We start from the raw sequence: 20419 nt of genomic DNA, 5'->3' as shown, positions 1-20419 counted from the left end.
ACACTGTTATGTTTATCCAAACTATACAATTAAGGTTTTTTTTTTTTCACTTTCTAGTTTACTTAGCTTAGGAAAACTTTGTCAGAGTCTCCAAAAAGTATTCATTTTCCATATTAATGTTTCGTCCACTGCTGGATACCTAGTGTTTTCTTTCAAGGACCAACAGTCTCTCTTTTTAATCTCATGGGAGGGTTTCCCATTGTGGTGCAGTGGGAACAAATCTGACTAGTATCCGTGAGGATGCGAGTTCAATCCCTGGCCTCACTCTGTGGGTCGGGGATCTGGCTGTGGTGTAGTTTGCAGATGCACCTCGGATCCCTTGTTGCTGTGGCTGTGGTGTAGGCCAGCAGCTGTAACTCTGACTCGACCCCTAGCCTGGGAACTTCCCTATGCCACAGGTGTGTCCCTAAAAAGCAAGTCAAACAAAAAATAAATCTTATGGGGAAAAGATGTACTTTTCTATCCCTCTGGCTTTGCTCCTCAAGGATTTATTTTTGGACTAAGAAATCAACTATTGCTTGCCATACCAGTAAACAAAGGATGCCACAGTCATCAGAGATTGTAGCCATTTCAGAAGCAGGTGTTCTGTTGAGCCATGAAGGAGGTATGACCATAAACCCTGAGGGAACTCAGGAAGGAAACAAAGAACACCCACCATCTAGCAGCCATCAGACTGCAGCTACTCCCAAAGGATGTGAAAACACAGGATACTGGCCAGGATAACTGAGGTGCATATCAAAGGGATTTTACTGTGCCCTGATTCTTGTGTCCTCCTATACATATAAAAGCACTAAATTCCTTAACTTGAGATGCCTTGTTTTCTTTATTAACAGTTATCTTTTGTTCTGACTACCTGCCCTTTATTATAAAACTATAAATCCTGCCTTTCCCCCCCCCCCTTCCTTGGAGAAGTCTCTCTGCATTATTTGAGATGCTGTGTCCAGGGCTTATGTCCTCAGTTTTGTCCATTGATTAAAACATAACTCTCACCTTTTATGTTGTGCATATTTTTTAGTTGACAGTACACAAAAATCGGTATTCTACCCCTAAGGTGTGACAGGTTTTTTTGCCTTTTCTAAAAGAAATGAAAAAAGTTAAAATATTGAACATTTAAGTACTTTTATCAAAGAAATAGACTGCTCATTTTTAAAAGGTAGAAAGTGAAAAAAAATTTTATTCTTTCTATAATGAGCAACACCAGTCAATCAAGCATCACATTCTGGGTAGCATATTTAAGTGTAATTTTGTCATAACGCATTTTAGTTTTTTAAAAGGAAGAAGAGGTATATTTTGTCAGAGAAGAAAAATATAAACAATGCAATACTTTAACAATTGGTGTACAATATTTGGAAACAATTCAATTATATAAAACTTCTGCAGAGGCCATGGCCTGTGAAATTTCCTTTGGCATTTCATTTGGTAGAGTTAAATAACAACAACAACAACAAAAACTTTCTTAAATAAAAAGTAGCCATTAATACAGTCCATAATTTAGGTTGTATATGTTGAAAGAACTTTTCCTTGAGCTTCCAAAGTCCTTTTCTTCCATGCTAACCCACCTAAAGCCTGACTAGTGAGGTATATAGGGCAAAACACTGTTAGCAGATGTGCAGTAAGGAAAAAGTGCATAAACAACGAAATCTTCCCATTGTTCTAGAAATAACACTTAAATCTGAATGTCTTCTTGAGGAGGTTTATTTTGGCAGAATCAAAATAACTCAAAGAAATATCTTTGTTCAAGTCCCAGCAGCCATGCTATGCCTTCTTTTTTGCCTTCATTTAATGCCACAATTCTGTCTATGCAGTCAGTACAGCTCCTAGGAGAAGGTTTTGTGTATGGCTGCAAACCTCGGTGTAGATTATACATCAAGCATCATGTCGTACTGTTGTTTCTTCTTTCGCCTACCACATTTACTGATAAAAAGCACATACAGCATGAAAAACACAACCCAATAGCATACATAGACAGCTACTCCAATACTTATAACTTTCACTTTGTGTACTGAGAATGGCTTTTTTAATTCCTCATAAATGGTGAAAATTAAACCACCCAGGAGGATTGTAAGCCAAATCGACACTGGAATGAGTCCCATGAAATTAGCAACAATGGTTTTCCTTCCAGATGTGCCCCAGCCAGCTCTGTTTATCGTTACAATGGCAAATATCTTGGCAGGAAGTAAACTTGACATGTACAACACCGAGTAGAGGGACATGAAGATCATGACGATATTTCCTCTAAGGCAGCTGGCAAAGGATGATTTTATGAGAGCTACTAACTTGATGGTTAACAATAAGAGGAGGATGTTCCAAATGTTACCCTTGTAGCAGAATTGGATTACTGTGACAATGAGAAAGAAAGGGAAGAACCCGGTGATAACTGCCTCATAGGTCATCCACAGGTGATGCTTATGAAACCACATCGCATTGTACAGCCACTCTCGGAAGTAGGACTTGCTCCAACGGGTCTGCTGGTTTAACCATCTGAGATAATCCTTAGGCGTCTCAGTAAGGCACTTGGACCGAGCTGTGTATTTTGTTGCATAGCCCAGACTCAGCACTCGGTTCGTTAGATGCCTGTCATCTCCAAAACTACATTGGCTGCCCATAAACTCTTGATTGTACCAGTCTTCCACAAATTCATGCAGTAAGGAGTTTCTGTACATCCCCAGAGGTCCACTAATGCACTGGACACATCCAAAATAAGACTGGCAGGCCCTTTCTATGTTAAAAGCCATCCAGTATCTCACACTGCTGAGGAAGGAGATCCAGGAATCATACTTGTTTAAAATCTGCAGGAAGAAAAAAATAAGTAAATGAAGGTCAACCTCAGCTAAAAATGCCACCCAAATCTGCTCCATTGTGAGTTTAGTGCCTGGAATGATGTTTCTTTAGCCTTCAATGTTGGCTTTTTTCCTCTTTTGGACATGGTTACATTTTATCTCTCTTATTATGTATTATGGGATTAATTTGATAAGGGGAGTGCTATGTTGAGACTTGTTGATAATGAATATTTTTTCTACTGCATTACTCTCTGTACTCTTTTTGCTATGATTTTTGTCCCTGTGCTTCTGTTATAATATTGAGATTTTTAGGCTTAATTTTCAGCCCCTAAGTTCTTTTCCCACCCTATCTTACCATCCAATATTTGAAAAAAATTAAGTCCTATTCTCTCCTGCTCTGGTTAATTTCCAACTCATGAAATTCTTCTAATTTTCCATCTCCTTCCTCCCTTTTTTGCAGTGCCAGCGATAAAAGGGTTTCCTCTGACCTCTACTGAAAACTTAAATCCTGAAATAAGGATTGAGTAGGGGGGTGAAATTTCATAATTCTCTCCTCTGTCTCAATTTTATTCAGAGGAGAAATTTTTCATGCTTCCTTTTTCTCACCAGGGTATTTTGTGTGTGTGTGTGTGTGTGTGTGTGTGTGTGTGTGTGTGTGTGTATGTGCATCTAGTGCATTTTCTTTGCCTTCACTTTCACCGTGAATATAAATGAGGGTTATCCAGAAATACAATACCTAAATTTAAAGTCAAAATTCCATTTGCCTCTCATCTTTTTCTAAAATCTAATCGCACTTTTGCAAAAGACTTGCTTAATCTTCATATATTTTCACATATTTGTTTTCCCATCCCACAAATTTCAAATCACCTTTGTTAGTACTTGTTTCATTGTTTCCCCACTGATAACAAATAATGGGAAGTAAATAATTGGAAAACTCACTTTCTTTGCCTTTCTCACCAGTATAAATGGGTTGCCATTTCTCTTTCCTTCCTTTGTTTTCCAATTTAAATTTTCAGTCAACCCCAGATTTGAAATACATAGGTATGCAATGCAGAATCCACTCCCTGCCATACTTCCATTTTTTAACCCTTTACTCATCGAATTCTATTATTAATTTATCAGAACATTAAATTATGGCTCAAGAAGTTATGGCAGACATCATACACATTTACATTATATTTTATATAACTTATCAGCCACTACATGCATATGTTATAACCCAGGATTAAGTAAAGAAATCTTCAATGATTTCAATTTAGACAGGAGAAGAGAAAAGTAAAGTGTGTCCAAGGCATATTCTAATATGTCTCCATCCCCCAAAACAAAACCTGGCACAGAATTGGGTGCTCAGTAGTAAATATTTGTTCAAGGAGTCAGTGAGTAAAAGTGACTCTTGCAAAAGGGGAAGTCATATGCACCTTGACGTCTCCTCCGACACCTCCAACCATGGGGTCTTCTTCTAAAACTTTCACCATCTCCACTGTTGAGGCAGGGTCAAGCACAGTGTCTGAATCACAAACCTGCACAAAGGAAAGTACGAAGTGAATTAAAGTAGTCTATGATTGTGCTCCATATAGTCAAAATTGGATGTATATAGTATGCCTTTATCATCACAAGGTCTTAATAAGCAAGTATCACGGGGATAAAAGACTTTGTTATATAATGGTCAATGCAGAAACCTTGTTTTTCAGCAAGCTTGATATTTCAGTTAATGACGCTGCTAGATAGAACAGCTGAAGTATGTCTTGGAAAGTGACCAGCTTTTCCTTGTTTGCCATACCTGCTCCCAGTTTTGGCAATGAACGTCTCATATCTTAGGTAACATCCTGGTTTCCAGAACTTGGAAAATAGTTTGGGTTGGTCCCTCAAGATGTCTTTTTTTTAAAAGTCATTTTTAAAAAGTCAAGCTTTTAGGAAACTTTCTTTCAGGCCTGAACAATGATTGGAAACTTCTATGATAGTATTGAAAGGGAGACATGTTTAACAGTGCTTTTTCCCCCAATATGGTGAAAAAAAGACAGGAAGTCAATTCCTTAAAACTTGATTGTATAATTCTAAAGCAAGATATCCATGTGACTTTGACTTGGCTGATGACACTCCGTCAGAAGGGAAATTTGCATGACCTTCAGATCATGTTTTAGTCTAGAATACTAAGTATTCATGTAGCCCTTTGTACAGAAAAGCAGATATAATTAGCTTAAGCAGTTGTAGAAATTTCAGTTGTTCTTAAAATTGAAATCTCCTTAGAAGGGACAATACCAGATCTTCCTCACTACTCAGACAGCAGCCAAACTTCAAGAACTTAAACCTTGGGTCCATGTCTCCCCATAAAGAAGGGCTCCTTCAGACCCTAGGAACTTCACACTAGCTTGAAACCTCAGAATCAAGTTGATGAGGAAGAGAAGTATTGAGATGACATCAATATAATCTCCCACTCAAGTTGCCAGATTAAAACTTTATAGTTTAACTACATGTGAAACCCTCTCTCTTTCTCTTTCTTTCCTTTCAATGCCCTGGCATTGGCTTGGAAAGAAAATGTCATCATGCTTATCTCCCAGGCCATTGCTAAGAGGGGTAACCTTTCAGACTTTAGATTTGTCATCGAGACCTCTGATCTGTCCGTGATGCTAGATTTCATTAGCAGTGCCATCTTAGCGGGAGTGGTTGATGCCCCAGTGGCATTTATCTTTTGTCTTTATCTGTTATGGTTATCATTGTTCTTGGGTTTATGAATGCCTGCATTTAGGTTATCTCTCTTTGCCCCTCAAAGTTCACAAACTGGAATGCCTCTCCTGAAATTACATCACCAAGTTAAAAAGGGCTTATCTGGAGGCATATATGATTCAGAATTCACTTCCTTTGGCAGGTTCCTACTTTCCTGATTAGGAGCAAATATAAATGAGGCTATGATCAGGAACCTCTCCTTAACTCTTTAAAATATTGTAGAATCCACTGCTAAGGCAATAGCAGCTCAACAAAACTCCTTAGAACGCTGGCCAAAGTTGTTCTTGACACTAGAATAGCCCATGGTAGTTTTTCAGCTGAGCAAGGAGATGTCTGCTGTGGCCGACACTACCTGCTATAACTGGATTAACAACTTGTGGGGAAGTTGAAACTCAGTTATACAAGATCACTGAGCAAACCACTTGGCTTAAAAAGATGGCTTCTTCAATGGGATTCTTTCTTGGACTTATTTGATTTTGATTGGTTTGGATCTTGAGGACCATGGCTCTGAAGAGCACTTCAAACTTTGGGAATTATCCTGTTTATAACAGTCATAGTAACCTCACTGGTGTGTTGTATTCTCTCAAAAACCTGAAGTGCATGTTCACAGTCACTAACTGTGAAGCAAATCTCCTAAAGAACATTCCCTAAATTTTTAAAGAGCAATTCCTTAAATTTTATTTTGTTTTGTTTTTGCTTTTTAAGGCAGATTATGGAGGTTCCCAGGCTAGGGGTCCAATTGGAGCTACAGCTGCTGGCCTGCACCACAGCCACAGCCAGGCCAGATCCGGGCCACTACTGTGACCTACACCACAGCTTAGGGCAACGCCAGATCCTTAACCCACGGATCAAGGCCAGGGATCCAACCTGTGAACCTGCATCCTCGTGGATGCTAGTCGGGCTCTTTAACCACTGAGCCATGACGGAAACTCCCAGTCCCTTAAATTTTGATCATATGTCTCAGTTAAGCTGAGGGTCTGGTCTAAATGTGGAAATTATCAGAGTCCCCTGGTGGCTCAGTGAGTTAAGGATACAGCATTGTGACTGCTATGGCTCACGTCACTTCTGTGGCATGGGTTTGATCCCTGGCCTGGGAATTTCCACATGACGCAGGTACGACCCAATAAAAAAAAAAAAAAAAAGTGGAAATTGTTTAAAAAGAGAAACAGGCCCCAAATGGAGTCAGTTGTGCTTAGCTCCATGTCAGCAAACCAAGACAAAATATTGAACCTAATTGTAATTTCAGCTTCTCCAAGGAATGTGACTTTTAACCAGTAAATATGGAATTACCTGGTCATTACTAGGGAGGTAATCTGCCTGATAGACCCCCCTTCCCCCCCAACTTCTCCCAAAGGAAGATGACCTTGCCTGAAATAATCCACTTTTTGCTAGAGACTTCCTTTTTCCACTCCCTTCTGCCTAAAAAACTTGCCATCATGTACATCTCAGAGCTCCTGTCTGCTGAGATGGGATGCTCTCATGAATCATTACGTAAATCTGATTAGATTTTCAAATATACTCAGTTGAATTTTGTGTGTGTATTTTTTAAATTGTGTTTTTTAATATTATTCTTTTCTGAGAATGTAGCAAGGCTGTAGTAGATTTAAACTGATCAGCGTTAACATGTAAGGAACCAGTTTCACATCTTCCTTCAAATAAGAAATGACATGATTGGCAGTGATGGGGGTGTTATCTATATTTCCCATTATTTTTCCGACAACTCTGACAGTCCTGGATGGATTCGATCAAGATTAGTCTAATTGTTTATATCAAAATAAATTATTTCTACAGCTCTCTATGTTATAAAAATAGTAGGGATTTGATGTACTAGTTTTGAAAAAAAAACTAATTTATTTCAAGAAAATAATTTGTGGAAGCATAAAATCACAGTTGTAGGGGAATTTATACATATATAGCAAGACCACCTCCGTTATGTAAAAGTAGCTAAGGAATCCCAACATTTAAAAATGCATCTACGTATCTACGTTGGGAGTTCCCATTGTGGCTCAGTAGGTTACAAACCCAACTGGTATCCATGAAGATGCGGCTTCAATTCCTGGCCTCGCTCAGTGGGTTAAGGATCCGGCGTTGTGGTGAGCTGTGGTGTAGGTAGCAAAGGCAGCTCAGATTCCACGTTGCTGTGACTGTGCCCTAGCCTGGGAACTTCCATATGTCTCAAGTGAGGCCCTGAAAAACAAACAAACAAAAAAAAAAACAGCAACAAAAAAAACACGTATCCATGTCCATTTTACTAATTGCTTTTTTTCCTGAAAAGATTGTATACTGATAAATATGTTGGTGAAAACAGCAGTTTAAATGCATTATTGCAACTTATGACTTAAGGAGTATAAAGGCTAGCCAATTATAAAAAGTGAACTTATCACCTCTCTGGATTTCACTAATTATAGCAATTTTAGTGTTAACTTCTGAGTTTTTAATTTAGTTTTGCTTATTTAGAAGCAAAATAAATACATTTTCTAAGTAAAACCTGTTTATTGTCTTTGCATTCTATTTCAGTGCAGCATGATTTCACTCTTTTTAGGGGAAAAATTTAGATGAAACCAAGGTGCAAGTTTTTCATTATAGAAAATAGGATTTTATTAATACCTCAGTTTATACTCAAGCATCCCAAGCCTCAGAAACCTAAACAAATTCCCCCAGTGGCATGTTTTGCCTCTCTTGCCTTGTCGATCACTGTTTTGTGTACACGGCACAAGCCTGGCAGCCCAGTAACTAGCAGAGTAAAAAGTGAAGGCAGAAGTTCAACCCACCTTTCAACCTCTCAGCATCCTGAGAAGTTATGGCCACACCCACCTCTATTGACTCAAGCTGGAAAAGGGAAAACCAGCAAGCTAAAATAAGACTAAAAACAACAGGAAGGGAGCAATCTAGAATTAATGTTCAAGTAACTCCGCCTGCTAGCCAGCAGAAGCAGGCCAAGGGAAGGGCCTCTTTGAAATGACTAAACTTGAACCAAACTTCTACATATGTAAATTGGTGCCACCCCTCCCAGTTTCCAACAGCAAAGTGCCAGAAATTCTCTGAGAGAGATTGTTGACATGGAGAGTTTAACTGTCAGAAGAGAAAGCTCTCAGGAACCTCCTGGGAGGGGTTGGTTGTAGTGGGATTCATGCGTTTTCAAGAAGTTCAGTTTCTGGATGTTATTTGGTGATAGAATGCCAACTAGAAAGTCGCCCTCTGTGACAGTCTGTGAAGGTGTCTAGTTCATGGACAGAACGGTACTGATTTACAAGTGTGTTAAAAAGTGTAACTTTAGCCCTTCTTAAAATCATCCTGGTAAAACAGGGTTTCTAGTTCTCTCCTCACCAATTAATAACAAGTGTGTAATTTCAAGATCGTTGTCTGTTTAGTCCTGAACTAGAAGCTGTGGGAGACATAGACCAGTTCACAAAGAGCTAACTTTACACTGGGGGAAAAAAAACGAAAAACAAAACAAAACAGGGCATTATCTGTGCACAGGAAACAATTAGAGAACAAGTCAAAACATCTTGCTGGCCACACTGAATGTATCACTCTAATTTGTTTAAACTACATGATCGGTGATCATAGGACTTCTCACTAGGAGATATGGAAATGAAGCAAAGTTGTCAAATTTTGATTAAAATGAATGGAAAATGTAAAGACAAAAAGATGTTCTTGGGAGGAACCAGCCTGCTCCGTCTTAACCACAGAATCATCAACTAAAGTGCAAATGACCATGGCTCTTCCTCCTTCCCTATTCTAGGCAAGATTTAATGCTCACCTCTTTCTCCCTAAAACAGGAGTTAGCAAACTAAGGTCTACACGCCAATTTCAACCTGCTACCTGTTTTGATATGGCCTATATGCTAATTTTATTTTCATTTTTTAAAGTTTTATTGAAGTATAGTTGATTTATAATGTTTAAATGTAATTTAATTTTAATTAAAATTTAAATTTATTAACGTAATTTTTAAAAAATTGAAAAAATCAAAAAGAATATTTTGGGAGTTCCTGTTGTGGTGCAGCAGAAATGAATCCAACCAGTGTCCATGAGGATGCGGGTTTGATCCTTGCCTTCGCTCAGTGGGTTGGGGATCTGGCGTTGCCCTGAGCTGTGGTGTAGGTCGCATACACGGCTTGGACCCTGCATTGCTGTGGCTGTGGTAAAGGCAGGCAGCTGGAGCTCCGATTCAACCCCTAGACTGGGAATTTCTATATGCCATGGGTGCGGGCCTAAAAAGCAAATGTGTGTGTGTGTGTGTGTGTGTGTGTGTGTGTGTGTGTGAGACACATGGAAATTATATAAAATTCAAATTTCAGTGTCCATAAATAAAGCTTTATTGGAGCCCAGTCATGCACATTCATTTTCATATTATCTAAGGAAGTTTTCATTCTAAAATAGCAAAGTTGAATAGCTACTTCAAAGGCTGTATGGCCTGTAAAGACTGCATTTACTATCAGGCATTTTACAAGCAAAGTGTACATGGTAATGATCTTTCATTTTCATGCTTGCTAAGTAAACCCACACCTAGAAGATCACGACAATCATTATCACACATACATGACTCAGTAATCACTAAAAGAAGGACTTCATTATATATCTTATCCCAATGAACATATTCAAATGTATTGGGAACTTCCTGTGGCAGTTAAATTTAGACTGCTATTAATCTATAACATAAGCTGTTAGACTGTAAATCCATTCCAATTTAAATCACTGATCTTAATTTACCTCACAACAATGTAGATAAAAATGTCCTGTAGAAATATTGTTACCTGTTCTACCAAATGTTTTTCAGTTTCTAAACTCAAGTCCAAAGGGCCAAGTAGCTATGTTTATGTTTTGGGTTTTTTTTTTTTTATATATATACCTGTTTCCTTTCAGACTGACTGGTAGATTTTTCCACCTCTGCCTGCCCCACACCATTTCAAAAGGCACTGGGAGCTACCCAGCAAGAGGAAACCTTAATTATTCTGGCTACCTTCAGTGAGGAAATAGGTGGAAACTAAACCAAGACCCCTTCTGCCTTCATCCTTTCTCTGCTCGTAAGGCTCAAACCTTCCTTGACCTTGATCCTTCATCTTAACTTGGACTCAGTGAGACTCTTTCTTTCTATTACGTTTGCAGTTACCTTTGATTATGACCCCAGTACCTAGTTTCCCTGCCACAACTTAACCATACAATAAAAGGAAAGTCCTCCTTACACCTCCTTCCCCTGGAACATTTCTATAGTGAGAAGGGATCTGTCAGAACAAAAACATTCACAAATATTTATATACCAGCAAACACAAGTATGGGGCCAGCCCCCTAACTCCTAACAGTACCAGACCCAGAGCAAATATACTACTGAAAGGAAAGGAAAGCCCTATGCAAAGCCTTGGAATCAGACAGATCTGAGTCCCAATCTATTTACCATTTATATACACTTGGACTAGCTTCTTAACCTTAGACTTCTTACCACAGCTTTCTAAGTCTCCATCTCCCAGGTGAAAAATATGGATAAAATCATGATCAGAATTAATTAGATAATGTATGTATAACATTTATAAGGGCTAGGAGATGCCCAATAAAAGGAAGCTATATATACTAAAGTAATAAATCAAAACCAGAAGAGTAATTTAAGGATACTAATCCGAGAAAAGGGGTTCTTCTTATTACTAGAAATAAACTATGACTCACCCAGAGAGCAAAAACTATCTCCAGGTCCAATGCCCAACAAAGGTGTTAGTGTTCTTGGGAAACCAATTTATGGATCATTAGTAGAAAACTAAGGAAAAGATATAGATTAGAGAGAACTTTATAGTTGATTGTGATTCACTTATGGCCTGAGCTATATCCTTGGGCTACAATGTGTGAAATTTCCTATAGCAAAGGTGGACCCATGGAAACTTCCAAAACTGTTTGTTGCTTCTTGAGTCAGCATCTCTTTGTTGATTTGGAACCTGCTGAATGCACTGCTACTTAAAACAGGAATGGAATCTTGGTTTTGGAAGTACATAAATGTGTATGATACAAATTTTATGTTAACTGTTGACCCAAAGAACTGCTTTGTTTGGTTAAAAAGAAAACATATAACTGGTAATTTGTGTAGGAACACATGCATGCAGGAGATGGGGGAGACCAAGGAATAGGATAAAAAAATAACTTTCACAAAAATGGAATATTGTACACACTTTTAAATTTCTCATATAACCAAAAGGTCAATCAAAGTTCATAATGTATGGTCACTGATTATATTAAATAAACTTCTAGGACTTTATCAATATTACATTATTTTTTTCATTTAAAGAATCTTTTTCTATTCATTTGAATTCTGGAAAAATGGAATTTACATGTAAGCATACAACTAAACTTACCAGCATCAGATGAAGTGGAAAATAGGAAATGGCAAATGATGGGAGTGGCAAATACGAAATCATAAAGCCTAAGAGTTTTAGCACTAAAAAGACTCATTTGAAATTAATAAGTAAAATCATTCCAGAAAAAAAAAATGTCCTCGAAGAAGAAAAAGATAATCTTTCATTTGGGATAGAGATGGGGGATGGGGAGGATGCTTCTCTTTTACGGTATTTGGTTTATGGTAGAAGATCTCAAATCTAGCCAATGGGAAACCTCTACTTCTGCACACCTAAGCAATTTGCCATTTTTTATTACTATTCTTGAAAGGGATTAGGAAGACATAGGCCTTCTTTGGTAGAATGAATTACTCAAATTGTTATAAAATAATTCTTGCCTTTGGTCAGCCTAGGATCTCTCCAAAACACTAAAGTTTAAAAAGGAGTCATTTGGTTATTCTCCTTTCATTTTTAGGAAAGCTTATACATGTGTGAAGTTTATAGAAGGTGTAAAGCAAAGGTGACAAGCCAGCTGGAAAAGTGAGAAACCAAATGTTGTCACCTCTAGGTCTTAAGCCACAAAACACCCTTATTCCAAATGGTAGAGATTCTCATTCTAAAAAAGGGAATCGAGAAGTCCCATAATGGTGGCCTTTAAACACCAATCTAAACAACAGAGTTGATTCTAAGTGCAGATTCCCTCACCCCTAGTTTAATGTACTCTTGATCTTATCCTTTAAAATGAAGGATACAAAGAAACAAATAACATTCTCAACATCAGCCCTCAGACTACTTCAGTTACGTAAGCTTTCTATATAGAACGAGAACCAATCAAGTGTTATATATCATCAATTCCCATTATTCACAGTAGCTATGTTCTACAAAGTTTCCATGAACAATGAATTAGCAAATACAAAAAAATCACCTCCAACAGAAATACAGGGTTAGGAGTTCCTTTGTGGTGCAGGTTAAGGATCTGGCATTATCACTGCAGTGGCTCAGGTTGCCACTGTGGCAATTGTTTGATGCTTGGCCAGGGGACTTTCACATGCCACAGGGTCCGCCAAAAAAAGAAAAAAAAAAGAAGGAAAGAAAAAGAGAGAGAGAGAGAGAAAGAAAGAAAGAAAAAGAAAGAAAGAAAGAAAGAAAGAAAGAAAGAAAGAAAGAAAGAAAGAAAGAAAGAAAGAAAGAAAGAAAAAGGAAACAGGGTTAACTACCTCCAAGCCTCTAGTAACAATGTTTTTAGTCTACTGATCAATTTCTAACCTTATTTTATTTGTGTTTCTGTTTTAAAACACCTAATTTTGATTCCTTAACATTGAACTCCTATACAACAGTGCTATAACTCATGCCTGAACAAAGCTCATTTTATAAAACTATTTTCCCCACAAGGCAATCATAGCCTTTTAGCATTAGAAACACTAGGCAGCAATACAGCCTCACACTTAAGGACCATTTTAAACAGCTACATCAGCAACGAAAACCACGAAAATGTGGAAATGCCATTACATAGACTAAAGAAGTTATTTGTTACTTGTTTTCTGTATAAAAGCTAAGTCAAGAAGGCAAAGCATAACCTTTTTTGACTTTAGTGGGGAACATGCCCATCAGGCAACTCCAATCGTTTGCCTCTCTGCACATGGCTACAAATAATCACAAAATCACTGCAACTATTGGTTTTGGAGTAGCACTTACAACATAGGGAGTAGGCTAATTTACATACAGCATTCATGAATAATGAGGCTCAACTCTACTGTTATGAATGATTGATTTACTCTTACTTTTTTCCTGCTCAAAGATTCTTGGATACCTAGGATAGTACCAGATTAAATTAATAATAAAATTGACTCATTATATACTTTCCTTTTAGAAAATGTTCAAGCGAAGTTCCCATCATGGCTCAGTGATTAGCAAACCCAGCTAGTATCCATGAGGATGCAGGTTCAATCCCTGGCACTGCTCAGGGGGTTAAGGATCCAGGGGTGCTGTGAGCTGTGGTGTAGGTTGCAGACCTGGCTTGGTTCCCACGTTGCTGCACCTGTGGTGTAAGCGGGCAGCTACAGCTCCAATTCAACCGCTAGCCTGGGAACCTCCATATGCTGCGGGTGCGGCTCTAAAAAAGACACACACAAAAATGTTTGTAGTTATTGTATATTTTCTATCTGGAAAATCCCTAACACCCATACCATGGGGTAATTGTTTTTTCCTTTGTCACCCAGGCTGATGGCCATTTATGTTGTAAAATGCAGTGATGTTCACGTGTAGTGATAAGAAATATTAAAGCAGTTGAATAATCTAGATATCACAGAATACTTAAAAGGTCTTCTGATTTCGAAAAGGAGAAAAAAGGATGCAAAAAAACAAATATGAGTTCAATGTTTTAAAAAAATAAGGGGACAGAAGAAAGATATATGTTGGAAAGTATTAAATTTGATGATATATGTGTAAGTGTTTGCTGCAGATAATTGTAATTTTGCTCACTGTGCTTTTCTACAATTTTAAAAACACACTGCCATAACATAAATAAAAAAGCTAACATAAATACCATTTTGCAAAGGTGAGAAAGACTTTTGCGCCATATTCAGACTAGTCAGAATCTGTCCTTCTGTGAGAAAAAAAAAAAAAAGTTTCTCCAGAAAATACTTTGATTCAAAATTAAGATTATCTTCCTCATTCTTCTCTTTATTTTTTATTCCCTATACCTTTGTTTTCTCATTTTGTCATATTTCTTCTGCTGCTTTTCTATCTTCTCTGTCTCTGAAAGGGGCCACTATCATCACAGATGAATCTGCTACCACGCTGGATTTATCCTGGACTAAATTGTCCCTCTGTATTTCATGCCAGCATTAGTTATTTGAGTGGCTGTAAGACTGAGAAGTGGATAGAGAAGACTAGAAATGAAAACTGAGAGAGATAGAGGTGCTAACTAATAAAGATTGATCTGGAACACACCAAAGGATACCAACTGGAGAACCCAGGAGAACAGATGGAAGAGAAGTTAACTTTGATATAGGAAGTAAGTCAACATCTTTGAAATTATCAGAAGGAGAGACGAAAGATATGGACAGCCTTCAGAATGAGTACTTTTTTTTTTGTCTTCTTGCCATTTCTTGGGCCACTCACACGGCATATGGAGGTTCCAAGGCTAGGGGGTGAATCGGAGCTGTAGGCGCCAGCCTACGTCAGAGCCACAGCAACTCGGGATCCAAGCCGCATCTGCAACCTACACCAGAGCTCACGGCAATGCCGGATCCTTAACCCACTGAGCAAGGCCAGGGATCGAACCCACAATCTCGTGGTTCCTAGTCGGATTCGTCAACCACTGAGCCACGACGGGAACTCCAGAATGAGTACTTTTGATATTATCTTTCATAGGCGGCAAGATCATCTGTTGGTAGTTAAGCAGGGAGGGGTCTGGATAAGGCCCTGGGAGGGTGGTGAAGATATGAAATAAGAGACATGAGAAAAATAAGCAAGACATCTATTCAAGATCAAGTGAAGAGAGTGCTGACCAGTGCCTAGGACCCATCTAGAATGGGAAATCAATCATTTTGGCCCTACTGAACAGTTAAGCAGTGTTCTCCAGCCAGGTTAGCAAGAATGAGCAGACGGTCGGTTTCTTCCCCTTTGCCCCCATTCTGTTGTGTATTAGCACCTGAGCTTTGTTTCCTTCCACCCCTAACTTACCTGAACTCTATGGTGAATCCCTTGTAATGCTCAGGAGCCAATATCCTCAACCCCCTCACCCTCTGTCTTTCTGTAGCTTCTGCTCTGCAACTCTTGGACCCTGTGTCAGATAGAATGGATGATGAAGAGTGTATTCATTTGAATTTTAGAAATTTGCATTGCTGTAGGGTCTGAAGGGTTAAATATCAGGGGATTTGATAAGGGATGGGCAGGTGGAAAGTACTGGTTTCCAAATGCCAAAAGTTGTTGTGGTTGTTGTCTTTGGTTTGTGTGTTTTTTAGCCTTATTTGGATGGTTAGAGTAGACTGAGAGTTCAAAAAGGATTCAGGGCCCAGTTAAAATTTGCCTCGAGGATCAGGCTGTCTGAACTTTACCTGAAGGAAGGTAAAGTTCTCAAGCCTGGTTAGGGCTGTAGCAGAAAGCCTATTCCAACATTTCATATTTTATGCTATTTTTTTTTTCCTGGAAAGGCACAATATCAAATTACCAAGAATATACACAAAATTCAAAACAACAGTGATGAGAGGAGATTTGGGAGGTGTAGGTTTAAAAAAAAGAAAAGAAAACCCCACACAAAGACCTCTTGATTAGAAATGACAAATGGAGTTCCTGTTGTGGCTCAGCAGTAACAAACCCAAGTAGTATCCATGAGAATGCAGGTTCAATCCCTGGCCTCACTCTGTGGTCTAAGGATATGGCAGCTCTGATTCCACCCCTAGCCTGGGAATTTCCATATGCCACAAGCATGGTCCTAAAAAGCAAAAAGCAAAAAGCAAAAAAAAAAAAAAAATGGCAAACATAACAATTATTTTAACCAGAATTAAAGGTAAGATATCAAATCAGATGTTCTCTCCTATTAGGCTTCATTCTTCAAATCCTCCACATATTTTTCCTAGTCATCCCTTTCTTTAAATGTTTCATTTTATCATTTAGTTATACCAGGTGAATATGTAAAAATGTCCCAAGTTAATTGAAACTACCTAAATTGTGACAGATCTAGAAGTTAGAAAAACTTAGGGGTAAAACCCTGTCAACTCTCTAGAAGGTAGGTTAATATGAAGATGCTGTCATTCTAAGAAATACCTTAAAACTCTTTGGAGATTAATCAAATTAACCCCGTGGTGGCAACTGACATGTACTATAGTTTTCAAGTAAGGACCAAATGATGCTATTAAAAAAAACCAAACAAAAAAAACCACCATTATCAGCAAATTTTTAAATCGTTTTAACAATACCGTCATTAATAGTTTTTGAGAGGCCTCTTTGGATACATCATTTGAAATATTGATCTCAAACCCCTTGTGAGATTAATTTCTTCTATCCAGATAACTGAGGTCTAAGAGGTGGTCTTGCTCAAGGTCAACCAGCTAGAAATCCTAGTGATTAGAACCTCAGTCAATTGACATTGAAAAGAGGACCCATTCTTTTCTCATTAAAAAGAAAGACCCAGAGCTCCTCTAGTAGCTCAGTAGTTCAGAACCTGACACAGTGCCCAAGAGGATGCCGGTTTAATCCTTGGCCTCACTCAGTGTGTTAAGGATCCAGCATTGCTGCAAGCTGTGATATTAAGTTGCAGATGCGGCTCGGATCCCTCCTTGCTGTGGGCTGTGGTATAGGCTGCATCTACAGCTCCAATTCCACCTCTAGCCTAGGAACTTCCTTTCGTAGTTCAACTGGTTATGAACCCGACTAGTACCCATGAAATGCGGGTTCGATCCTTGGCCTTGCTCAGTAGGTTAAGGATCTGGAGTGGCCATGAGCTGTGGTGTATGTCACAGATGCGACTGGGATCCTGCATAGCTGTGGATGTGGCATAGGCTGGTGGCTACAGCTCCCATTTGACCCCTATCCTGGTAACTTACATGTGCCTCTGGTATGGCCCTAAAAAGATCAAAAAAAAAAAAAAAAAGAGAGAGAGAGAGAAAGAGAAGGGAAAAAAAGAGATCCACTGGGCATCACTTCGTGCCCATAAAGCCACGCCTGAAAGCCAGAGTTTCACTTTTAAGAGAAGGGAGAAGAATGTCGTCCAGGGGATTTTGTAAGCCAGCAACATTTCTCCCTTCTCAGTATCATCATGGTCAAAATCTACTAAAGTATCTACAGAAAATTACAACTGAAAAACTCACAGGGATCCTACTAATATTCTGAAAAAGAAGGTCTCAATGAAAACTAGGGGCGGAGAAACCTTAGTGTGCGCAGGCGTGGAATTGATGAGAGACATGGCCTGTCGAGTGTTCATGCGAGCAAACACCACAAATGCTTTCAAAGGTCAAGTTGCTGGGAGTGAGGTAATGCTGTTTGGGGAGTGAAATAAACATGATTTAGGTTTTGCTTTGAGAAGTTGGTTTTTTGTTGTTTGGTTTTTTTTTTTCTTTTTTCCCCTCCGTATTCATTTTCCTGTATCCGTGTCTAAATTTTGAATTCTCTATCCTTTTCCATGAAAATTATCTTCACCACTCCCATTTTTCTTCGTCTCTGTAAAAAATTTCCCTGGGCCTGTAGATTTTCTTAAGATCCTTCTGCTGGGACAGACACGATTTTATTTTATTTTATTTATTTATTTATTTATTTTTTGCGAGGCTGGGCTTTTTAAGAGTAAGGAAAATAATGTTGGATTTCACTTCGCAGGTTTAAGGTGGCAGAGAAGGCTGAGAGAGGGGAAGAGAAGGAAGGAGAGGTATCCTGTTCAACATAATCTTGATTTCTAACCAATATCTGCACAAGTTAAGCATTTTCAGTCTTAACCATTTTATAAGATTTTTTTCCCCTCTCAGAATGTGCTTTCAGCAGTCATGCTGTTTTCAAATGAGCTGAAAGGAGTACTGTGGCAAAAGGGACAAGGATGGGCCATAGCATATGACTGGAGAGATACAAAAGGTTCTTTATTTAAATGTATGTTTGTCCTGGCAGATTTGGAAACCTACCTGTACATAATCCACACTTCGTCCCAGAGCTCTGAAGGCCGTGTACATGACTTCTCTTTTTCCACCCCATTTTTGCATGATGCAAATACTTCTGTTGGACAAGACCAGTTGGGTGACATGTCGAGAGCTTTCTCTATGTGACTCAACCGTCTCACCAGGACCTTTCTCGTGGAAGTTGTTCTTCCAGATATAAGTGGCTGAATTGTCCCTGCCCATGACTTCACTGAAGATGTCCATCATGTAAAGGTCATCTTCCGAGTTCCCATCTATGACCATGACCACTTTAATTCCAGGGTAGGTTAGCCTTTTCACAGACTGCAAACACTTTCGCAAGTAGCCTGGATCTTCTTGATAGGCCGCGATGCAAAGAGCAATAGTGTGGTTCAAGTTAATGGGGATATTTAAGTATTTTTTCATTTTTTGATGTTCCAGGAAGGCAAATATGTTTTGAATGATGATGTGTATAGCTAAGAAGAGACCATATGGTCCAAAAGAGAGATAGTAGTCATCCGTATGGACAAATTGGTAGCCAACAGTGTAAGAAACTATCATTGCCGTGAGGAGTGAGACTCCAAAAAGCGTTGTTCCAAATATTCTCAGGAAACTTAGAAGCGCCTTGCAACACATCTGTAAAATAATCAAATACCACTCTTGGTTAACCGCTCTGGTTCCATACTTGTTGTGTACATTGTATCACAGGGAGAGCACTGGATTAGAACACATTCTAACCTTGAGTTTCTCAGTTAACTGGTTTGTGTGACTTTCTGCATCTCAGTTGGCTCTTTTGCAAAACAGAGATAAGAATGCCCTTTTGGCACACCTCTGAGGACTCTTTTGAGAACCAAATGATATTGAAAAGTATCATGTGTTAAACAAATATATGGCTGCATTATTTGCAGTGTGTTAGATTATCTAAGGATGCGCTTCATGAACCTGATCATAGCTACGTGTATAACCTAAACTTCCTAGCAATCAAGACAGTTTCTTCTTGTTCCCTCACCCCAAATATTGACCAGTGAAAAATGCACAGGTTTTGCTAAATTTCCCATGTGTAATTCCATTTCACCTCTGATGTAAATCCCTCAGCTCACACCTTTTCCATGCAGCCAGCTAAAGTTAAAGATAAGGATAGCTGAATTCGAGGACTAGCTCTTCCATCAGCTAACCAAATGACCTTGAACGAATAGCTTTATCTCTCTGGGCCTTAGCAGTAGTAGTAGTTGTTGTTGTTGTTATTTAAATTTGTTAAATGAGGGAGTTTAGCTTTGATTCTTTCCAAAAGCTCTGTTGACATGAAAAATACTTTATGCCTGCATAGACATCCATCAAATCCCCTGTAACTCTGAATTGCATTTCTTTGTTCAGATGCCTATATCCCCCATCCACCATCACTAACACCAGCTGGTTAGGTTCTGGGGATCAGAAAACTTACTGGAACACTTACTGGAAGAATAAGCACACTATAAACATTGGTAGAAATAAATCATGAATAAAAGAAGCGGCAGCTTAATTTCAACAGGTGAGTCATCCATCTTCTTAAAGACTTATTAGCACATTAGACCTGAAACAATTTCAGTTCTTAATAATAGCCAGTTTTGTGCTCCTCTCTGCAGATTGTGTTTATCATGAATAAGGTTTTGACAATTAGTGTATAGGAAGATTGTATTTTCTATATTTTCCAAAGCATCTCCAATGCTGAGCATAGAAGAGGTGCCTGGTAGTCTTTTTAGTTTTTGCTTTTTGGTTTGGGGTTTTTTTTTTGGCTTTCTTTTTGGTTTCCTGGACTCAATTCTAGTGAGTATAGAAAGGGGTTTTCCCCCACATACCTAACAAACACATCTCACACCAGCTAAGTGTCCTACCATTTAACTCAGTTCTGACTCTATCTTCCCAGAGATAGCATCTGATTCTGCGGGTTAAGTCTTCAGTCCTACAAGACAGCCCCCCACCCCAGCATGTCAGATGTCAGTTGCAATCCCAAGTTGTT

At 38.7% G+C, this 20419-nt stretch overlaps 1 protein-coding gene across 1 annotated transcript; it reads right to left on the bottom strand.

Annotated features, from left to right (window-relative positions):
- Positions 1–1859: 1859 nt before the first annotated feature.
- On the bottom strand, positions 1860–19059 carry LOC125128761 (hyaluronan synthase 2-like). The gene is made up of 3 exons (XM_047782923.1): positions 18433–19059; positions 4199–4300; positions 1860–2789 (listed from the first exon to the last, which is right to left on the bottom strand). Exons 1-3 carry the CDS (start codon positions 19057–19059, stop codon positions 1860–1862), a joined length of 1659 nt encoding a protein of 552 aa, XP_047638879.1.
- Positions 19060–20419: the final 1360 nt, after the last annotated feature.

This window comes from Phacochoerus africanus, chromosome 6, assembly GCF_016906955.1.
Source record: "Phacochoerus africanus isolate WHEZ1 chromosome 6, ROS_Pafr_v1, whole genome shotgun sequence".
Taxonomy (NCBI): domain Eukaryota; kingdom Metazoa; phylum Chordata; class Mammalia; order Artiodactyla; family Suidae; genus Phacochoerus; species Phacochoerus africanus.
This window is presented reverse-complemented; position numbering and strand designations above follow the sequence as displayed.

Excerpts from the sequence above, each read along its gene's own strand:
- LOC125128761 (XM_047782923.1), bottom strand. The coding sequence starts at position 19,059 with ATGTGTTGCAAGGCGCTTCTAAGTTTCCTGAGAATATTTGGAACAACG. Across the intron at positions 4,301-18,432 it reads GAAGTGTGGATTATGTACAG|GTTTGTGATTCAGACACTGT; the intron begins GTAGGTTTCCAA and ends TCCTTTGTGCAG. Across the intron at positions 2,790-4,198 it reads GTGTCGGAGGAGACGTCAAG|ATTTTAAACAAGTATGATTC; the intron begins GTGCATATGACT and ends TTCTTCCTGCAG.